Raw genomic sequence first — 15,755 nt, forward strand, 5'->3', positions numbered from 1 at the left:
TAAATCAGTATAAAAGCGCCACTATGACCATACCATTATCTTAACCTACTAACCGTGATGACAGGTTACCTTTAAGGCATTTTATAGATGAATACTGGAGGTCCATCGGCAGCTAAACAACAGTCCACAGGCACAAATTATGATGCAGAAGAGATTTAGAAGTATAGGGTCTACCAAGGATTAATTTACAGAATTCCTGCCGATAACGGGGTGTCATTTTCTGAAATAATTTGAAGACACAGCTGATGCTAAAACTTGAAAGTACTTTTCATTAATGTAAGTGAAATAGATACATAATACTGTCTGGAAATCAGTTTACTATGTGCCATTAATCTACCAACTTGAAACCCTTTATAGAAAAGAGAACGATCACTTTTAAAACTGATGAATGACATACTGTAATGCAGGCGTCTACTGGCATATTTCAAGTTTTAGTCCATATATTGTACAATGGAAAAATGATTAAAAAACAAAGCAAAAAAAAAATTTAAATATCATCACCAAGTATATTTTATATTAGGAACAATAGAGGCAACTAGATACCAATTTAGGATTTGAAAGGCAGATATTTACTCGCCATTGCAATCTCATTTCTTGTAAAAAACCTACAGCGAGCTCTGATGGCATACATTTTTTAAAAGTATAGTCATTGCATTAGGCAGTATACCCTAACGATGTAAAAGAAGAAGAAAAAAAAACAAAACAACACCTTAAAGACATGAGAACCACGGTGAATGACACTATGGGACCTCAGCAAAGATACTCAGTACGACGCCATTGATACACTAACACTATCAAATAATTGTAGTAGTAACCAGCATAAAGCTCTGGACTACAATACAGGCGGTGAACCATCATCAGTACCGGGAAAGAAGTACAATCTCTGTATAAAGTGATAAATCATAAAATGATGATACAAGGTGACCCTACCCTTCAGTTTTTGGCATGTGCTGTTCACTGAAAGCCACATGTGACGAAGAATACATTCACGGGAAGGTAATACATTGTGTGTAGAACTCTTCATTAACCTAGTCATTGATGTATATGTAGAATCGCCATTTATCAAAATCCTCAAGGAGCATTACAGACTTCATAGGAACGGTTAACCCCAAGACAATGGGGGTTTTTTAGTACAAAATATAGCAAGTTGCTAGCATAAAGCATTGATACCTACTGTATATATGACATAGTATTAAAAAGTCATACACATTTTTATACTTTTCACCATCTTATTTTGAGGTTTTGGTCATAAAAAAAAAAAACAAATTCTGTACCAAAAAAAGAAAAAAAAAATAGCTTGAGTAAAATGATAACTATTTGATAAAAGTGTACTAGACAACTCTGTACTCTAAAAGTTCTCTTGTGCTTCCGCCGACAGTGTTTTGCAACATCATTCGATGACCATAAAATCCCTATGTCCACTAAGATTAGCCATCTAGTTTTCTATTTCTACTGGACTTCAAAAGGTTAACGTATAGATCACCCACTCCTCATTTCTTACTATACTTATTCGCAGCGAGCACACCTTCCTTTGACAAATCATCCCAGTGCACGAAAAGCAATGGAATTCATTTTTGGCAAAACATGATTTAAAAGCAATCTACTAGCTGTCCGGGAACTCTGACAACTTGCGGTAACATTGGAAAAACCTCGGTAAAATGAGAGAACGCCGATCTACGACTTTGCTTTTATTATGAAGATTCAAATAATATTAAAAATATAGTTATATTCTATACTTTTTTATTAGCAGTTCTATCTATAAAAATGGTTTGGCATTTCGGGATCACATATGATTTTGGCTAAACAAGTAAATAGATAGTCTCCAATATTCCCAGTGGTAATACAGAGTTTGTCAAATATATTGGGCGTTTGTAGTAAGTGCATAATGACAAAAAGTACAAATGATGCCCATCACTTATTAGATGTGGCAATGCTTTCCCCTGTAGGGGGCTTACCGTCTGATAACTAACATATACTCATTTTCTTCTCGAGGGAAGAAGCATAAAAAGACAACTTAAAGGAAAGCATCCATCAATTTAATAGAAACTAGTGACACCACCTGTACTGTGCACCTTATAAAGTAGACATTTTACTAACAAGCATAAAAAAAATGAACATATTGGTTCCTGCATCATGAAATGGTTAAATCCTCTTAAATGCAAAGTAACAAGGGCCTTTCCAACATTCAGTAAAATAGCTATGGCTTAAATTGTGTGAATATACATGTAATTGGCACTGTTACACCGAGAATGAGATTGCCAAGTGTATACAATACAAAGGAGATTAGTTTAGTCTGTATATGAAGAACCATTTGCACAGTCATTGGACTAAGCTAGCGACATCGAGAATAACAGATGGTAAGACCTTTTGCTTGGCATTGGTGAACCAGATACAGAACGTGAACTTGGGCAGGACGTGAAGGACACTGGGCTCATGTCCCGTAAGCTGCCTGCAAGCAACACCAGTCTAAAGAGCAAAGCAAAAAAGGCAAAACGGCAACAAAAGCAGCAACGGCTGAAAAATAATGTTATACAAATTGGTTAAATAATGAAGCTTTTGCATAAAAAATTACCAATGGGACATAACATGATGTTATGAAAAGGGCCTATGTATATGCAACATTATTTTATGTGAACGCAGGCATCTTTAGCAAACACCTTAAAATGAAGAAAAGATGGCACACAATGAAGCACCTGTAGGAAAAAAATTATTTGAAAAAGTGCAATATCCATTATGTTTAGCCATAGTATGGAGGGATGAGACCAGGCCTCACAAATACTTTGACTGTGACTGTAAAGGCACTTTAAGGAAATGGTTAATGAAGGACCTGCCATTGGGAAGCATGAGAAGCGGCCATTGCTACTGAAAACACTACTTGTGCACAATGAGGCATGTTACAGGAAACCAGGATTTAAGTAATGGGCGACACGAGGCCGTCTTCCCCACTGGTTAGTCAATCAGATATGAGATAGATGGGCATGACTGCCTTGCCAGTCTCAGAATGCAAAACAGGTTTCAACCATTTGTAAAGTGCATGTCAATGCTTCACTGTATCTCTACACCTGGCATACCTGTGCTGGGATCGAGACGTATCATCGGGATACATCGGCATCAGTTACATCATCATGCCTACATTACAACTGACACCAGGCATAAACATTTTGCCCATACAATACTCTTATCGGCATCCCTTATCTATGAAAGTCTTTCTTAAGTCAAGACAGAAAAGGAAAGCACCATTATCCTGTGTGATTGCTAAGAGTGTAGATATTCACATTTAAAGCATGTCCACATTAAGCGAAGGATCCATATGAAGGTCTACACAGGTATGGAGACAAAGAGTGTAAATGGGCAATGGCCATGGACACAGTCCGCACAGTGGAGAGAAACTGTTCCCATGCTAATGTCGGCATTCTCCTTATTAGTACAGGTTGCCAATGTATAAGGTGCACCAAGTGTGCTATTAGGCACACTGAACACTGGGGGCGCTCTAAGGGAAAAATAATGGATCAGTTTCATGACCTTTCCAATGAGGATAAAGTGGTAGAGATAACGATACTTCATTATGAAGAATGAACCAGTTCGTAACATGACACTGAAAGGTCTAAGGTTTTCCAAAAGTTTCTGAATATTTCGTAAATTTAGCTGTGCAGGAATTTCACATCAATTGTTTAAGTGGGCAAAGCCAGATCAATTTTATCCCATTCTTTCTTCACATTCGTTTGCCTTTTCTCAAAATTAGATTCTGTAAGAAATAAAGAAAGTAAATTAACACCACAAGCACAACAGATACAAATACTTTTGTGCATTTCTATACAGTAAAGCCGATTGATCTGGCACAAATAGAACATTGAGAAGTCTAGAAAATGAGATTTAAAAAGGGCCAAAACTAAATATGCAATATCACTTTTTATTTTTATGTTTTTACTTTCCAAAAAGACTCCTCTTTTACTCCTGCCTAGTGTTGTGTTAAGGTCTTGAAAAATTAGGGACTGCTAAACACAAAAAATAATGTGAAACAAATAGATATCGATTCAAGTGCATCTAAAATATTATATTCTGTATAAAATATACCCAAAATTATTTTTTTTCATATTCTAACATTTCAGCTTCTATAAACCCAAAACAATGGATTTTAAACAAACCCATCGATCAAGATGTGACTGAAGTGTGGACGTACAGCTTTAATTTAATTCAAGTTTACCAAGAATAACTAATAACAGATTAGAGATGACAGCCATTTTTTTTATTTTCTTTTTTATAGAAGGAGTAATTGGACAAAAAAAAAATCTGTTTCCTGGTCCTGTGTGGCATGCTACCTCATTATTTCAGTGCAAAGTAAAGATTAAAAGGAATAGTTAACTCCAAATGTTCAATTTGTATTAAATAGCACCATTCATGGGAACAATATGAAGCTCAAAAAGGTGTGGAAGCCCTGGAAGAGCAAGGGCTCATTCAGACGTCCGATTTTCACGTACACGTGCCATTCGTGGTTTTCACAGACAACATTCGTACCCATGATAATCTATGGGGCCATTCACAGGTCCAATATTTTTATCAGACTGAGTGGTCCACGGACAATATCAGAAAACAGTCCGATTTAGATCAGAGGGTTGGATCAAAATCGGCAAAGTCAAGGAGCCAGTTCGATTTTCACAGACTGTCAAAATAGAGGTGAAGAAACTTTTCTAACTTCTCCACGTTCGAGAAAATCGGATGACACTCCTACCACTCTTTGATCAGAGTCTGATCAGAATATATCTGACCGATTTTCTTGTACGTGGAAAAATATACGTCTGAATAAGACCTAAGGGTCTGTTCACACCAACTAGCGGCACAATGCAAATACCGACTGGTAAACTTGTAGCAAATCGGCAGTTGTTTGAATGCCTGTTTACACAGTCAAGACCAAACTAAACAATGAGTATTGAGTGCTCACTGCACATAAGCTGCCATGGGTTCCAGCAATGCGAGTCCTGTTACACAGCATAATAGACCGCCAAAAATGATGATCTTTTCTGCTGCATAAAGGATCATTTCACCTGATGAACAAGACTTTTGCTCGTTCATCAGGAGTTCAGCAGCATGATTACATGGCAAGAGAATCGCGAGACAAGCATTTGTAACAACATTCGTTTATGATTATCTTGCATTGTAAATGATCCATAAGACACAAATTTGGAAAGGTTTGTAAAGAAAGACTGTTTCACAACAGTTTGGCTAAGTAAGGAAAATTCTAGGAGGCAAGTATCCCTGTCATAGTCTACAGCCTAGACTAAGGCATGGTTCTCCTGGGACCTGATAGATGGAGTGCCTAGCGCAGCGCCTGTCGGTGGAAGCTGTTGTATCTCCTTCACCATGTACTCTCTGCTTGGTTTCTTTTAATTCCCATGCAATCCGTATGTTTGATGAAGGTCTATGTTATAAGACCAAAATGTTGTGTGCTATTTTGAATTGTTACAATCAAAACCTTTTTTAATTTATTTAGATTTGGAGTGGCAAGTTCTTTCCACATTGGACCATGGGTTGCTACTCTATTTGGGCACAGATTGCTGGAGAGCGCCATATATTCATAGTATTCCTTTAGGAGTTGCCAGCCTTCCACCGACAGTGCACGCCTTTATAGGGTCGTCACACTGAACATTATAATTCTGGAAAATGTACCACTGAAATGAGGACTCTATATATATATATATATATATATATATATATATATATATATATATATATATATATATAATGTATGTATGTGAAAGAGAAAAAAAGTGACCCCCTCCATTACCAGTCTGCAGTGGAGATGCAGCGTTTCACTTCATCTGAAGCTTTTTTGCTGTTGCATAAGGCTCACATTTTCATAGACACGGCTAGCATCTTCTCGCATGCTGTAACAAGAGAAATAGAGATCTACATCAAACAGCAAGAGACTGTAACTACAGGAAGATATTGCATCTGTAAAACATTGTCCCAGAGAGCCTGGCAGTTACAATTATTATTGCTGCAACAGACCTCCGGGGTCTGAAAATCAATCTGAAATCATGTTCATAATTACTAGATTAGGCTTCCAGACATCATTTCAGCCTTACTCATTTGCCAGTACAGAGCTCTATGCCTACTGCAGATCTGTGATTTGTGAAAATTGACTGAAGTTATTCTAGTAATTACTAAATCATGCATGATATTACTGATTACATAGATAGTCCATGCAGATGATAAAGGAAAGAAATGTGTTTGCTTAAACATCTACATGAAAAGTTTCAAGCGTATAGCTGGGACTGTGTTTTTTAATTCTGAAGGTTGCAGAGATGAAAACAGATGAGCATCCCTTCATTCCTTCATTTCAAGGCAAATTAAGTCACTGTTTAATCCCAATAGTCTGGGGATCCACCTAAATAGGGCAGAACAGCATCTTATACTAAGCCTGCGGTGTTTATTTCTTCACACAGACTTGATAAACTCTTTTGTAATGTGAATAGTTTTAGATTACGCTGCGAAAAAGAAGACTTAGGACTTTTAAGGGGTTGTCCACTACTTGATAACCCAAGTGCCCCACAAGAAAGAAAAAGAAAAACAAATTATATTTCCCAGAGGAGCATTGCACGGCGAATAAGCCTCCTTACCTTGACAAGCCATAGATGGTATGTCACTCTCCATAAGGAGAAACTATACCCCTTAGACCCCAGTCCAGAGCCTCTCACCTAGCCAAATTAGTTCTCATGCTTCGCACTGACGAGGGCCAACAGCCCGAAACACCGTGTCTGCGAATTGAGATACTGATTTGGCTTTTATCCTAAAGGTACCTTCACACTCAGCGACGCTGCAGCGATACCGACAACGATGTCGATCGCTGCAGCGTCGCTGTTTGGTCGCTGGAGAGCTGTCACACAGACAGCTCTCCAGCGACCAACGATGCCGGTAACCAGGGTAAACGTCGGGTTACTAAGCGCAGGGCCGCGCTTAGTAACCCAATGTTTACCCTGGTTACCAGCGTAAAAGTAAAAAAAAAAAAAAAAAAACACTACATACTTACCTTCCGCTGTCTGTCCCCGGGGAGCACAGCGGCCGGAAAGCAGAGCGGTGACGTCACCGCTGTGCTTTCCGGCTGGCCGGCGCTCACAGCCAGTGCAGAGAAGCACAGCGCCGGGGACAGACAGCGGAAGGTAAGTATGTAGTGTTTGATTTTTTTAACTTTTACGCTGGTAACCAGGGTGAACATCGGGTCACTAAGCGCGGCCCTGCGCTTAGTAACCCGATGTTTATCCTGGTTACCAGTGAAGACATCGCTAAATCGGCGTCACACGCGCCGATTCAGCGATGTCTGCAGGGAGTCCAGCGACGAACTAAAGTGCTGGACTTTCTGCAGCAACCAACGACATCACAGCAGGATCCTGATCGCTGCTGCGTGTCAAACTGAACGATATCGCTAGCCACGATGCTGCAACGTCATGGATCGCTAGCGATATCGTTCAGTGTGACGGTACCTTTAGTCATATTGCACGACTCGTTTAAAGGGTTGATTGTGACTTGTAGGATCGCTACTTCCAACAGGTGGCGCTATAGAGTTTAAGTCCTCTTTTTCTCAGAAGAGGCAATTTGCATAAAAAGAAAAACTCATCTCTAGGATCGATGCTGCTTCTGCAATATACGGTAGGTATTCTCTCCCCCAATAGTCACTTGCCATAATTCGGTCAGGTGACCGCTGCATACAATCAATTGCAGATGATCGACTGCAATCTTTCAGTGACATGGTGTCCCATAATTATTCCAGCAAATTTTGCTTTTATCAAGTCAAATGGTGCTCCTTCCCTTCTGCGCCCAAACAGTGGTTTTTCTTCACATATGGGATATCTGCATGCTCAGAACAAATTTCACAACAAATTTAGGTTGCCATTTTTTTCCTGTTACCCTTGTGAAAAAAATGGGTCTAGAAATCTGATACAGCAGTCGTATAACACAACAAGGTCCACTAAGAGATATGACGCAGACGTCGCAGGATAGCATCGGTCAGGATGCAAGTTCATTTTTTAATATTTTAAGAGGCACACTTTAGCAGCTAAAGAGTTGTCCTTAAGAAATTTTGGTATTTGACATAATTTAGGGAGGGACCCATGTTGCATATGAGCCAGAGGAGAGAGACACTCATATCCAATAAAATAAATTCAATTACCCCCTTCAATCCCAAGACTGTTTTTACCTTCATGACCAGTGTCACTTTTTGAAGTAATAACTCTTCATGATAGTTTTAAAATTTCTTCAGTAAAATTTGCTTTTATTTGTGGGGAAAAAACGGAAATTTGGCAAAACTTTTTAGAAAATTTTGCAACTTTCAAACTTTTAATTTTTATACCGTTAAATCACGTCACACAAAATAGTTGATAAATAACATTTCACACATGTCTACTTCACATACTTTACATCAGCACAATTTTTGAAACAATTTTTTTTTTTCGTTAGGAAGTTATAAGGGTAAAAGTTGACCAGTGATTTTTCATTTTTCCGTTTTTTATTTTTTTTTAGGGACCGCATCACATTTGAAGGGACTTTGAGAGGTCTATGTGACAGAACCCAAATGTGACACCATTCTAAAAACTGGCCCCCTCAAGGTGTTCAAAACCACATTCAAGAAGTTTATTAACCCTTCAGGTGCTTCACAGGAATTCATGGAATGTGGAAGGAAAAATTAACCTTCAACTTTTTTCCCCAAAATTTAACTTTAGACCCATTTTTTTCACAAGGGTAACAGGAAAAACTGGCAACCTAAATTTGTTGTGAAATTTGTCCTGAGCATGCAGATATCCCATATGTGAAGAAAAACCACTGTTTGGGCACAGAAGGGAAGGAGCACCATTTGACTTGATAAAAGCAAAATTTGCTGGAATAATGAGACACCATGTCACGTTTAGGCACATCAGGGGCTCTTCAAACAGTGGAAATCCCAACAAGTGACACCATTATGTAAACTAAACCTCTCAAGGAACTTATCTAAATGTTAAGTTCACAATGACCCGTGGTGACATAGCGGTCTCGCGAGACCGCTACGTCATCGGGTCATTTCGCAAGGCATTACTGGGAACGGGAGCTGCCGGCAGCATCGCGAGCATTGGGAAGGCTGCGAGGGACGCTGGAAGGTGAGAATATCAAGATTTTATTTTTTTTAATTATTTTTAACATTATGTTTTTTTACTATTGATGCTGCATAGGCAGCATCAATAGTAAAAAGTTGGTCACACTTGTCAAACACTATGTTTGACAACTGTGACCAACCTGTCAATCAGTATTCCAAGCGATGCTACAGATCACTTGGAAAACGCTACGGATCCGTCAAAAAAACTGATCCAGTGCATCCGTTTTTTTACAATCTGCACAGGATCCGTCTTTTCAACATTTTGACGGATTTTGACTGATTGTAAAAAACGGAAGTGATAGTCAGCTCTGCTTCATGCTGCATCTAAGAACTCTGATTGTGACACAACTGCTGCACCCAGTAAACTAAGTGATACTTCGCTGGAATCAAGTTCACTTGGACTATATTATTTTGCTCTCAAATTAAATAGCAAAAACCTGGTGACAGCTTCCTTTTAAGTATTAACTATGTTAGCAGGAGGACCAGCATTGATCTAAGTCCCCTACTAATCACAAAGAAGGTGGTCCCCCCAGTGTATCCCAATCCAAACGTTCCCCATGGGGATGGGTTATATGGGGTGGAAATCTCACATTGACCAACCCCAATGCTTGACAAGGGAGTGAGATATGAAAGTTAGATTCTCTAAGCTTCATTAAATAGATTCTACCACTTGATATATGATTTTGTTAGTTTTTTTTTAACTGGTGTAAGAGCTGCTGATCTCTTGAATATAGATCTTTTTTAATATTTCTGTACCTCCCACTGAGTTTTACTTTTGTTTCTGCACCTTTCCATTGCTGAGATATTGCCCTCTTTTACATACATGAAGTCTTTTTTTAAAGACAAGTGGGAATGGTCAGCAAGTTCTATATGGAAGTCTTCTTGAAGGCCACACCCAGTTAGCTAACAACACTAGATTTACATACAGGGTAGAATGGACAATACCACAGGAATGGAGAGGTAAAAGAACATAAAGAGAAGGATGCCAAATCCAGGAGAACAATGGCATTTACACCAGATAAAAAAAAAACTACATGTTCATGGCAAGTGACAAGTCCTGCCCAACCTATGCAGTGTTCAGTAGTTTACTATGTTATTTCATTCTTTTTTTTTTTGTAATAAACCCTGCTTTCAGGCTCTGTTCCAGTCTGTTTGCTATGGGTCTACTAATAGGCACACATACACACTAGACAAGATAATCATGTTCTCCTTCTCTTCTCCTATTGTTTCCCAGCTGAAATAGAATATATAAAACTTCTTTTTCTCCTATATCTGGCAAGCACAATTGGCCCATTTTCACAGTATGGAGCTCATGCTAATCATCATCTGAAAGGCTTTCCAGCCTCATTTCGCATTCTTCAAGAGCACAAAAGTGATACCATAGCTTCTTAATCCTTACGGCTTTCCAAAATCAGAAGTACAGCAAGGGGGAAAAAGTCGTCCATAAAATAAACAGCAATAAAAAATAAAATATAGATATAAAATTAGAAGCTACTTTAGCAATTACAACAAAGAGCTATACAATTAGTGCACATAATAAACAAGTTGTTTTATTAGAACAATATAATTGGGTCAGCTTTATTTTGTCTCGAGAGATGAGCGAATCTTTTAAGGTTTTGTTTGAATTCGCCGAACGGGCCACCGTTCGCCGAATGTACCCGAACTCCATTAGATTCAATGGTAGGCAAAATCAAATGCATAGACAACACCTTAAGGGGCGACAAAAAGCTTTCCAAACAGCTAAAATTAGGGGCAGACACCATCATAAGTGGCATCAATGGACCCACAGTAGAAATTTGCAAATGACACAGAAGCAGTCAGCCATGGGCCATGCATCAGGTATCAGCGCTTGGTCCAGCATTTATCGCTTGTAATTGAAGTTTCAATGAGGACCTGGTGGTTAAGGGAGCGGTTTAAGCCTTCTTAGCTCTGAAACCTCGCACCTCCTGGAACACCTCAAATTTATTTTTTCATTCCAGCCACACTCAGATGGCGCAAACGTTAGTTTCATAGACCACTATTGGTAGAAAAATGTAAGGAAAGTAACACAGGTAGGTGACTGAAAGTAAGTGCAGGCCTGCCTGTCTGGGAGCCCTACTTACAAGGGCAACCCACCATATGGAGACCCAACTTGGGAGTCTCCACATTTAAAAAAATAATTGTCACACATCACTAAAGTGCCATCAATTTCCAGAGTAGAAATAGTATAATAGGCCTCGGACATACTTTCTACTACAGTCAACCCACCTAATGGAGACCCAACTTGGAGTCTCCACATTTCAAAAAGTTGTTTGTCACATCAGCAGCAGTAGCAACAGCAGGCACAGAAGACACCACAAAAATGGCACACACTGCAATAATGCAAGGTCAATTCATGACACTAAAAATAACACCATCGCCTAGTCTGCACAATCTGCGACTGAGGTGCAAAACTCATCGGAGATCCATGACTTGTTCATTTTAATGAAAGTTAGTCAGTCTACACTTTGAGGGGACAGACGGATGCACTTATCTGTTAGGACACCGCCAGCAGCGCTGAAGACACGTTGTGAGAGAATACTGGCTGTAGGACATGACAAAACAAGGCGTTACAGGCGAGCTCAGGCCACTATTCCATTTTTGAAGACTAAAATGTAAAAGGGTCCAAACCTCCCGATGGTATTGATATTGACATCCCTGATATTCCTCCACCATCCTCTCTAGTCGTTCACAACGTGACAGACATGTACTCTGTTCTCCTGGTGCACGGGCTGGTCTAAAAAAACGTCTCACAGAAATTGCTTATGCCACTTAGGCTACGTTCACATTTGCGTTGTGCGCCGCTGCGTCGGCGTCACAACGCACAACGCAAACAAAAACGCAACAAAAGGCATGCAAAAACGCTGCGTTTTGCAACGCATGCGTCGTTTTTTGCCGAAATTTGGACGCAAGAAAAATGCAACTTGTTGCGTTTTCCTGGCCCGACGCTTGCGGCAAAAAAAACGCATGCGTCGCACAACGCAGCACAACAAGACGCATGCATCCCCCATGTTAAATATAGGGGCGCATGACGCATGCGTCGCCCGACGCAAACCCGACGCAAACATGCATAACGCTAATGTGAATGTAGCCTTACACTGCTGCTTCTAATGTTTTGGCGACAACGCTTTGATGTTCCCGGGGTTGGAAGTCTGCAACTGGGTTGGACAGTCTTAACCCCTTCACGACCTTGCCCTTTTCCGTTTTTGCGTTCTCGTTTTCCACTCCCCCCTTTCCAGAGCCATAACTATTTTATTTTCCATCAATATGGCCATGTGAGGGCTTGCATTTTGTGGGACAAGTTGCACTTTTGAACAACATCATTGGTTTTACCATGTCGTGTACTAGAAAACGGGAAAAAAATTCCAAGTGCGGTGAAATTGCAAAAAAAGTGCAATCCCACACTTGTTTTTTGTTTGGCTTTTTTGCTAGGTTCACTAAATGCTAAAACTGGCCTGCCATTTTGATTCTCCAGGTCATTACGAGTTCAGACACCAAACATGTCTAGGTTACGTTTTATCTAAGTGGTAAAAAAAATTCCAAAGTTTGCTAAAAAAAAAAAAAAAATATAGCACAATTTTCCAATACCCGTATCGTCTCCATTTTTCGTGATCTGGGGTCATGTGAGGGCTTATTTTTTGCATACCGAGCTGACGTTTTTAATTAACGTGCAGATACGTTCTTTTGATCGCCCTTTATTGCATTTTAATGCAATGTCGGGGCGACAAAAAAAAACTTAATTCTGGCATTTCAATTTTTTTTTCTCGCTACGCTGTTTAGCGATCCTTTTTTTTTATTGATAGATCGGGCGATTCTGAACGCAGCGATACCAAATATGTGTAGGTTTTATTTTTTTTATTGTTTTAATTTGAATGGGGCGAAAGGGAGGTGATTTAAACTTTTATATTTTTATATATATATATATATATATATATATATATATATATATATATATATATATATATTTTTTTTTTACTTTTGTTATGCTTTAATAGCCTCCATGGGAGGCTAGTAGCTGGCACAACTTAATCGGCTCAGCTACATGGGAGCGATCATCAGATCGTTCCTATGTAGCTGAATTCCTGCATTGCTATGAGCGCCGACCACAGGGTGGCGCTCATAGCAATCCAGCATCAGCAACCATAGAGGTCTCAAGGACCTCTATGGTTACTATGCAGACGCATCGCTGCCCCCCGATCATGTGACGGCCCGATGGCCGGAAGCGCCGGTTAAATGCCGCTGTCAGCATTTGACAGCGGCATTTAACTAGGTAATAGCAGCAGGTGAATCGCGATTTCACCCGCTGCTGTTGCGGGCACATGTCAGCTGTTCAAAACAGCTGACATGTCCCGGCTTTGAGGTGGGCTCAGCTCCTGAGCCCACATCAAAGCAGGGGATCCGACCTCCGCCGTAATATTACGGCGGAGGTCGGTAAGGGCTTAAAGATGCGCACTCAAGAAATAGGGAGCCATGCTGGCTAGACTGGGATTAGACCCACAGTGATAAATGACAGAAGAGTGAATTTTTTTTATCCAAGAGATTTCTAAGAAATCGCTTGGATAAAAAAAAAAAATTTCACTCTTCCGTCATTTATCACTTTTGTGCAGAAAAATAAAAAGTATATATTTTGAAGGAACCCTCATGAGTGCGGCTGTGTATTATATGCCTTACAACTGGGATACACACTGTTGTCTTGGGAAAAACCCTCTCTTAAGACTGTCTACAAGCGTGTTTCGATACTCCAGCATGTGCGCACCACTTTCCAGGGGGAAGCATCTGGCTAAATTTGCTCTTGTACTGTAGATCTAACAGAGTGGAAACCCAGTAGTCAGCACTATTTCTAACCCTAAGAAGGGGCATCCTATTGAAGATCACGCAGCAAGAAGGCGCTCATGTGTCAGGCGCTTCCATGAGGTCCAAGTCCATGCTGTTGTGAAGGGTTAAACTAAGATCAAAACTAAAGGGCTCTATTTTGTACTTGTAACTCAATCTTGTTGTTTACAAGATAAATTCTGTTACTTAACTAGGCTATAGTTCATGGCTGTTGTGGAGCCAGACTGTTACAGTTTGAACAAGATATGAGACCCGGGGGTGTATTGCTGTGTAAGACTCTCTGACGCACATGCTGTTATGCTTGTTTCTATGCCACGTAGACACGGCCATATATGTATTTTCCGGTTTCCCTGCATTTTTATAGGCTACGTGCTGCAAGGGTGTTTTTATACTATTGATTGAAGTATAATATGCTAAATACTACAAAAGAAGTGACATAATAAACGGGGTTAGAGATCTACGTTGATCCTCCAGAACAAAGACACATCTCTGTCTGGTCATTCTCAGTTGCTGGCAACGCCCTGTGGATTAATTTGGAAATCACTTGGTCAACCGTGAAGGGTCACTCCAGATCCTCCCCCAACAGCTTGGTGCCCAATGTGGGGCCCCAAATAGGGACACCTCTGCCCCCCGGAGGACAACAAGACAAAGGACCCTCGGAACGGACACAGGCACTGGAAAATTGGGACTGATCATCCCCCACAACAACCACGGTAAGTTGGCAGTTATACTGTTCAGACTGTCCGTTTGATGTGGCTTTCCTATGTTTGTTGCTGCAAAGAGGATCTGAGGTTGCCCCCGATGGTGGGGTGATTCTTGGGTGGAATCATATAAAGGTGTAGTTCCGTTGGGGGCCCAGTGTTCGAACCGTACCTAATAAGGGATGGACCCCCCGAATTGACCAGTGATTGTAACTCTCTTTTTAAACAAAATATCCTGAAATCCTGATCATTGTTAGAATCAGGTGTGGTGAGGTGATCGAAGATTGGATAGGATACATAACTCGGGTATATATATATATATATATATATATATATATATATATATATATATATATATAACCAGAGGTAAAGACAAAACACACGGCACTCAAGGATCCTGTGTGGTGCCCAAGTCAGGTTTCCAGCCCGTCAATACAATAATAATAAATCACTTGGCACTCAAATGGTTTCTTTCAGATGTAAAAGTGAACATCCCATTTATTTGTGCATCCAGTTCAAAGATTATTTAAACGTTTTCGGTCAAATCACAAGACCTTCATCAGAAATATCTTTAACAAAACTGGAAGCATAGGACAATGGGGTATATGAGCCTAGGCAACCCGGGATGGAAAGCGCACCTGGAACGTCTCACAGATCCTGAAGGGAGAAGGAGGGCGTGTATCCGCCGCTGCATATGGCGCTCATAGACGTCCGGGCCGTCGCGCTGTGTGGAGTAGTCCCGGGGGCCGCTGGTATATTTGTCTCATTCTCAAAATTTTTGTCCATGACTGTAATTAAGGGAGAGGTTGAGGGCACCATTAGAGGCCCTAGAGGAAGTGGATGAGGCAGAAGCAGTGGAGGAACTGTTAGATACAGAGGTTTGTCCTGCAAGCCTTGGGGATTCAAAAACTCGTGGAGCAGCCCCTTGACCGTCTGCTTCCACAGCCCCCAGAGTCACCCAGTGCCCAGTCAGCGAGATGTAACGCCCCTGCTCATGTTTGCTCGTCCAGGTGTCAGTGATGAAATACACCCTGGCAGACAGATTTTTTCAGGGAACGGGTGATGTTTTCGGTGACATGCTA

The 15,755-nt window shown here is 40.4% G+C and overlaps 1 protein-coding gene across 1 annotated transcript in view; it reads right to left on the minus strand.

The window, feature by feature from the left end:
• Positions 1-1,720: 1,720 nt before the first annotated feature.
• The window catches only part of PTPN11 (protein tyrosine phosphatase non-receptor type 11), a 114,772-nt gene continuing 100,737 nt past the window's right edge, over positions 1,721-15,755 (minus strand). The window contains exons 15-16 of the mRNA XM_069754784.1: positions 5,783-5,882; positions 1,721-3,745 (exon numbers count right to left, since the gene is read on the minus strand). Of these exons, the coding sequence (XP_069610885.1) occupies positions 5,813-5,882 (70 nt within the window). The 3' untranslated portion in view covers positions 1,721-3,745; positions 5,783-5,812. The remainder of the gene's footprint in view (positions 3,746-5,782; positions 5,883-15,755) is intronic.

The sequence above is a fragment of the Ranitomeya imitator genome, chromosome 1, assembly GCF_032444005.1.
Source record: "Ranitomeya imitator isolate aRanImi1 chromosome 1, aRanImi1.pri, whole genome shotgun sequence".
Lineage (NCBI taxonomy): Eukaryota > Metazoa > Chordata > Amphibia > Anura > Dendrobatidae > Ranitomeya > Ranitomeya imitator.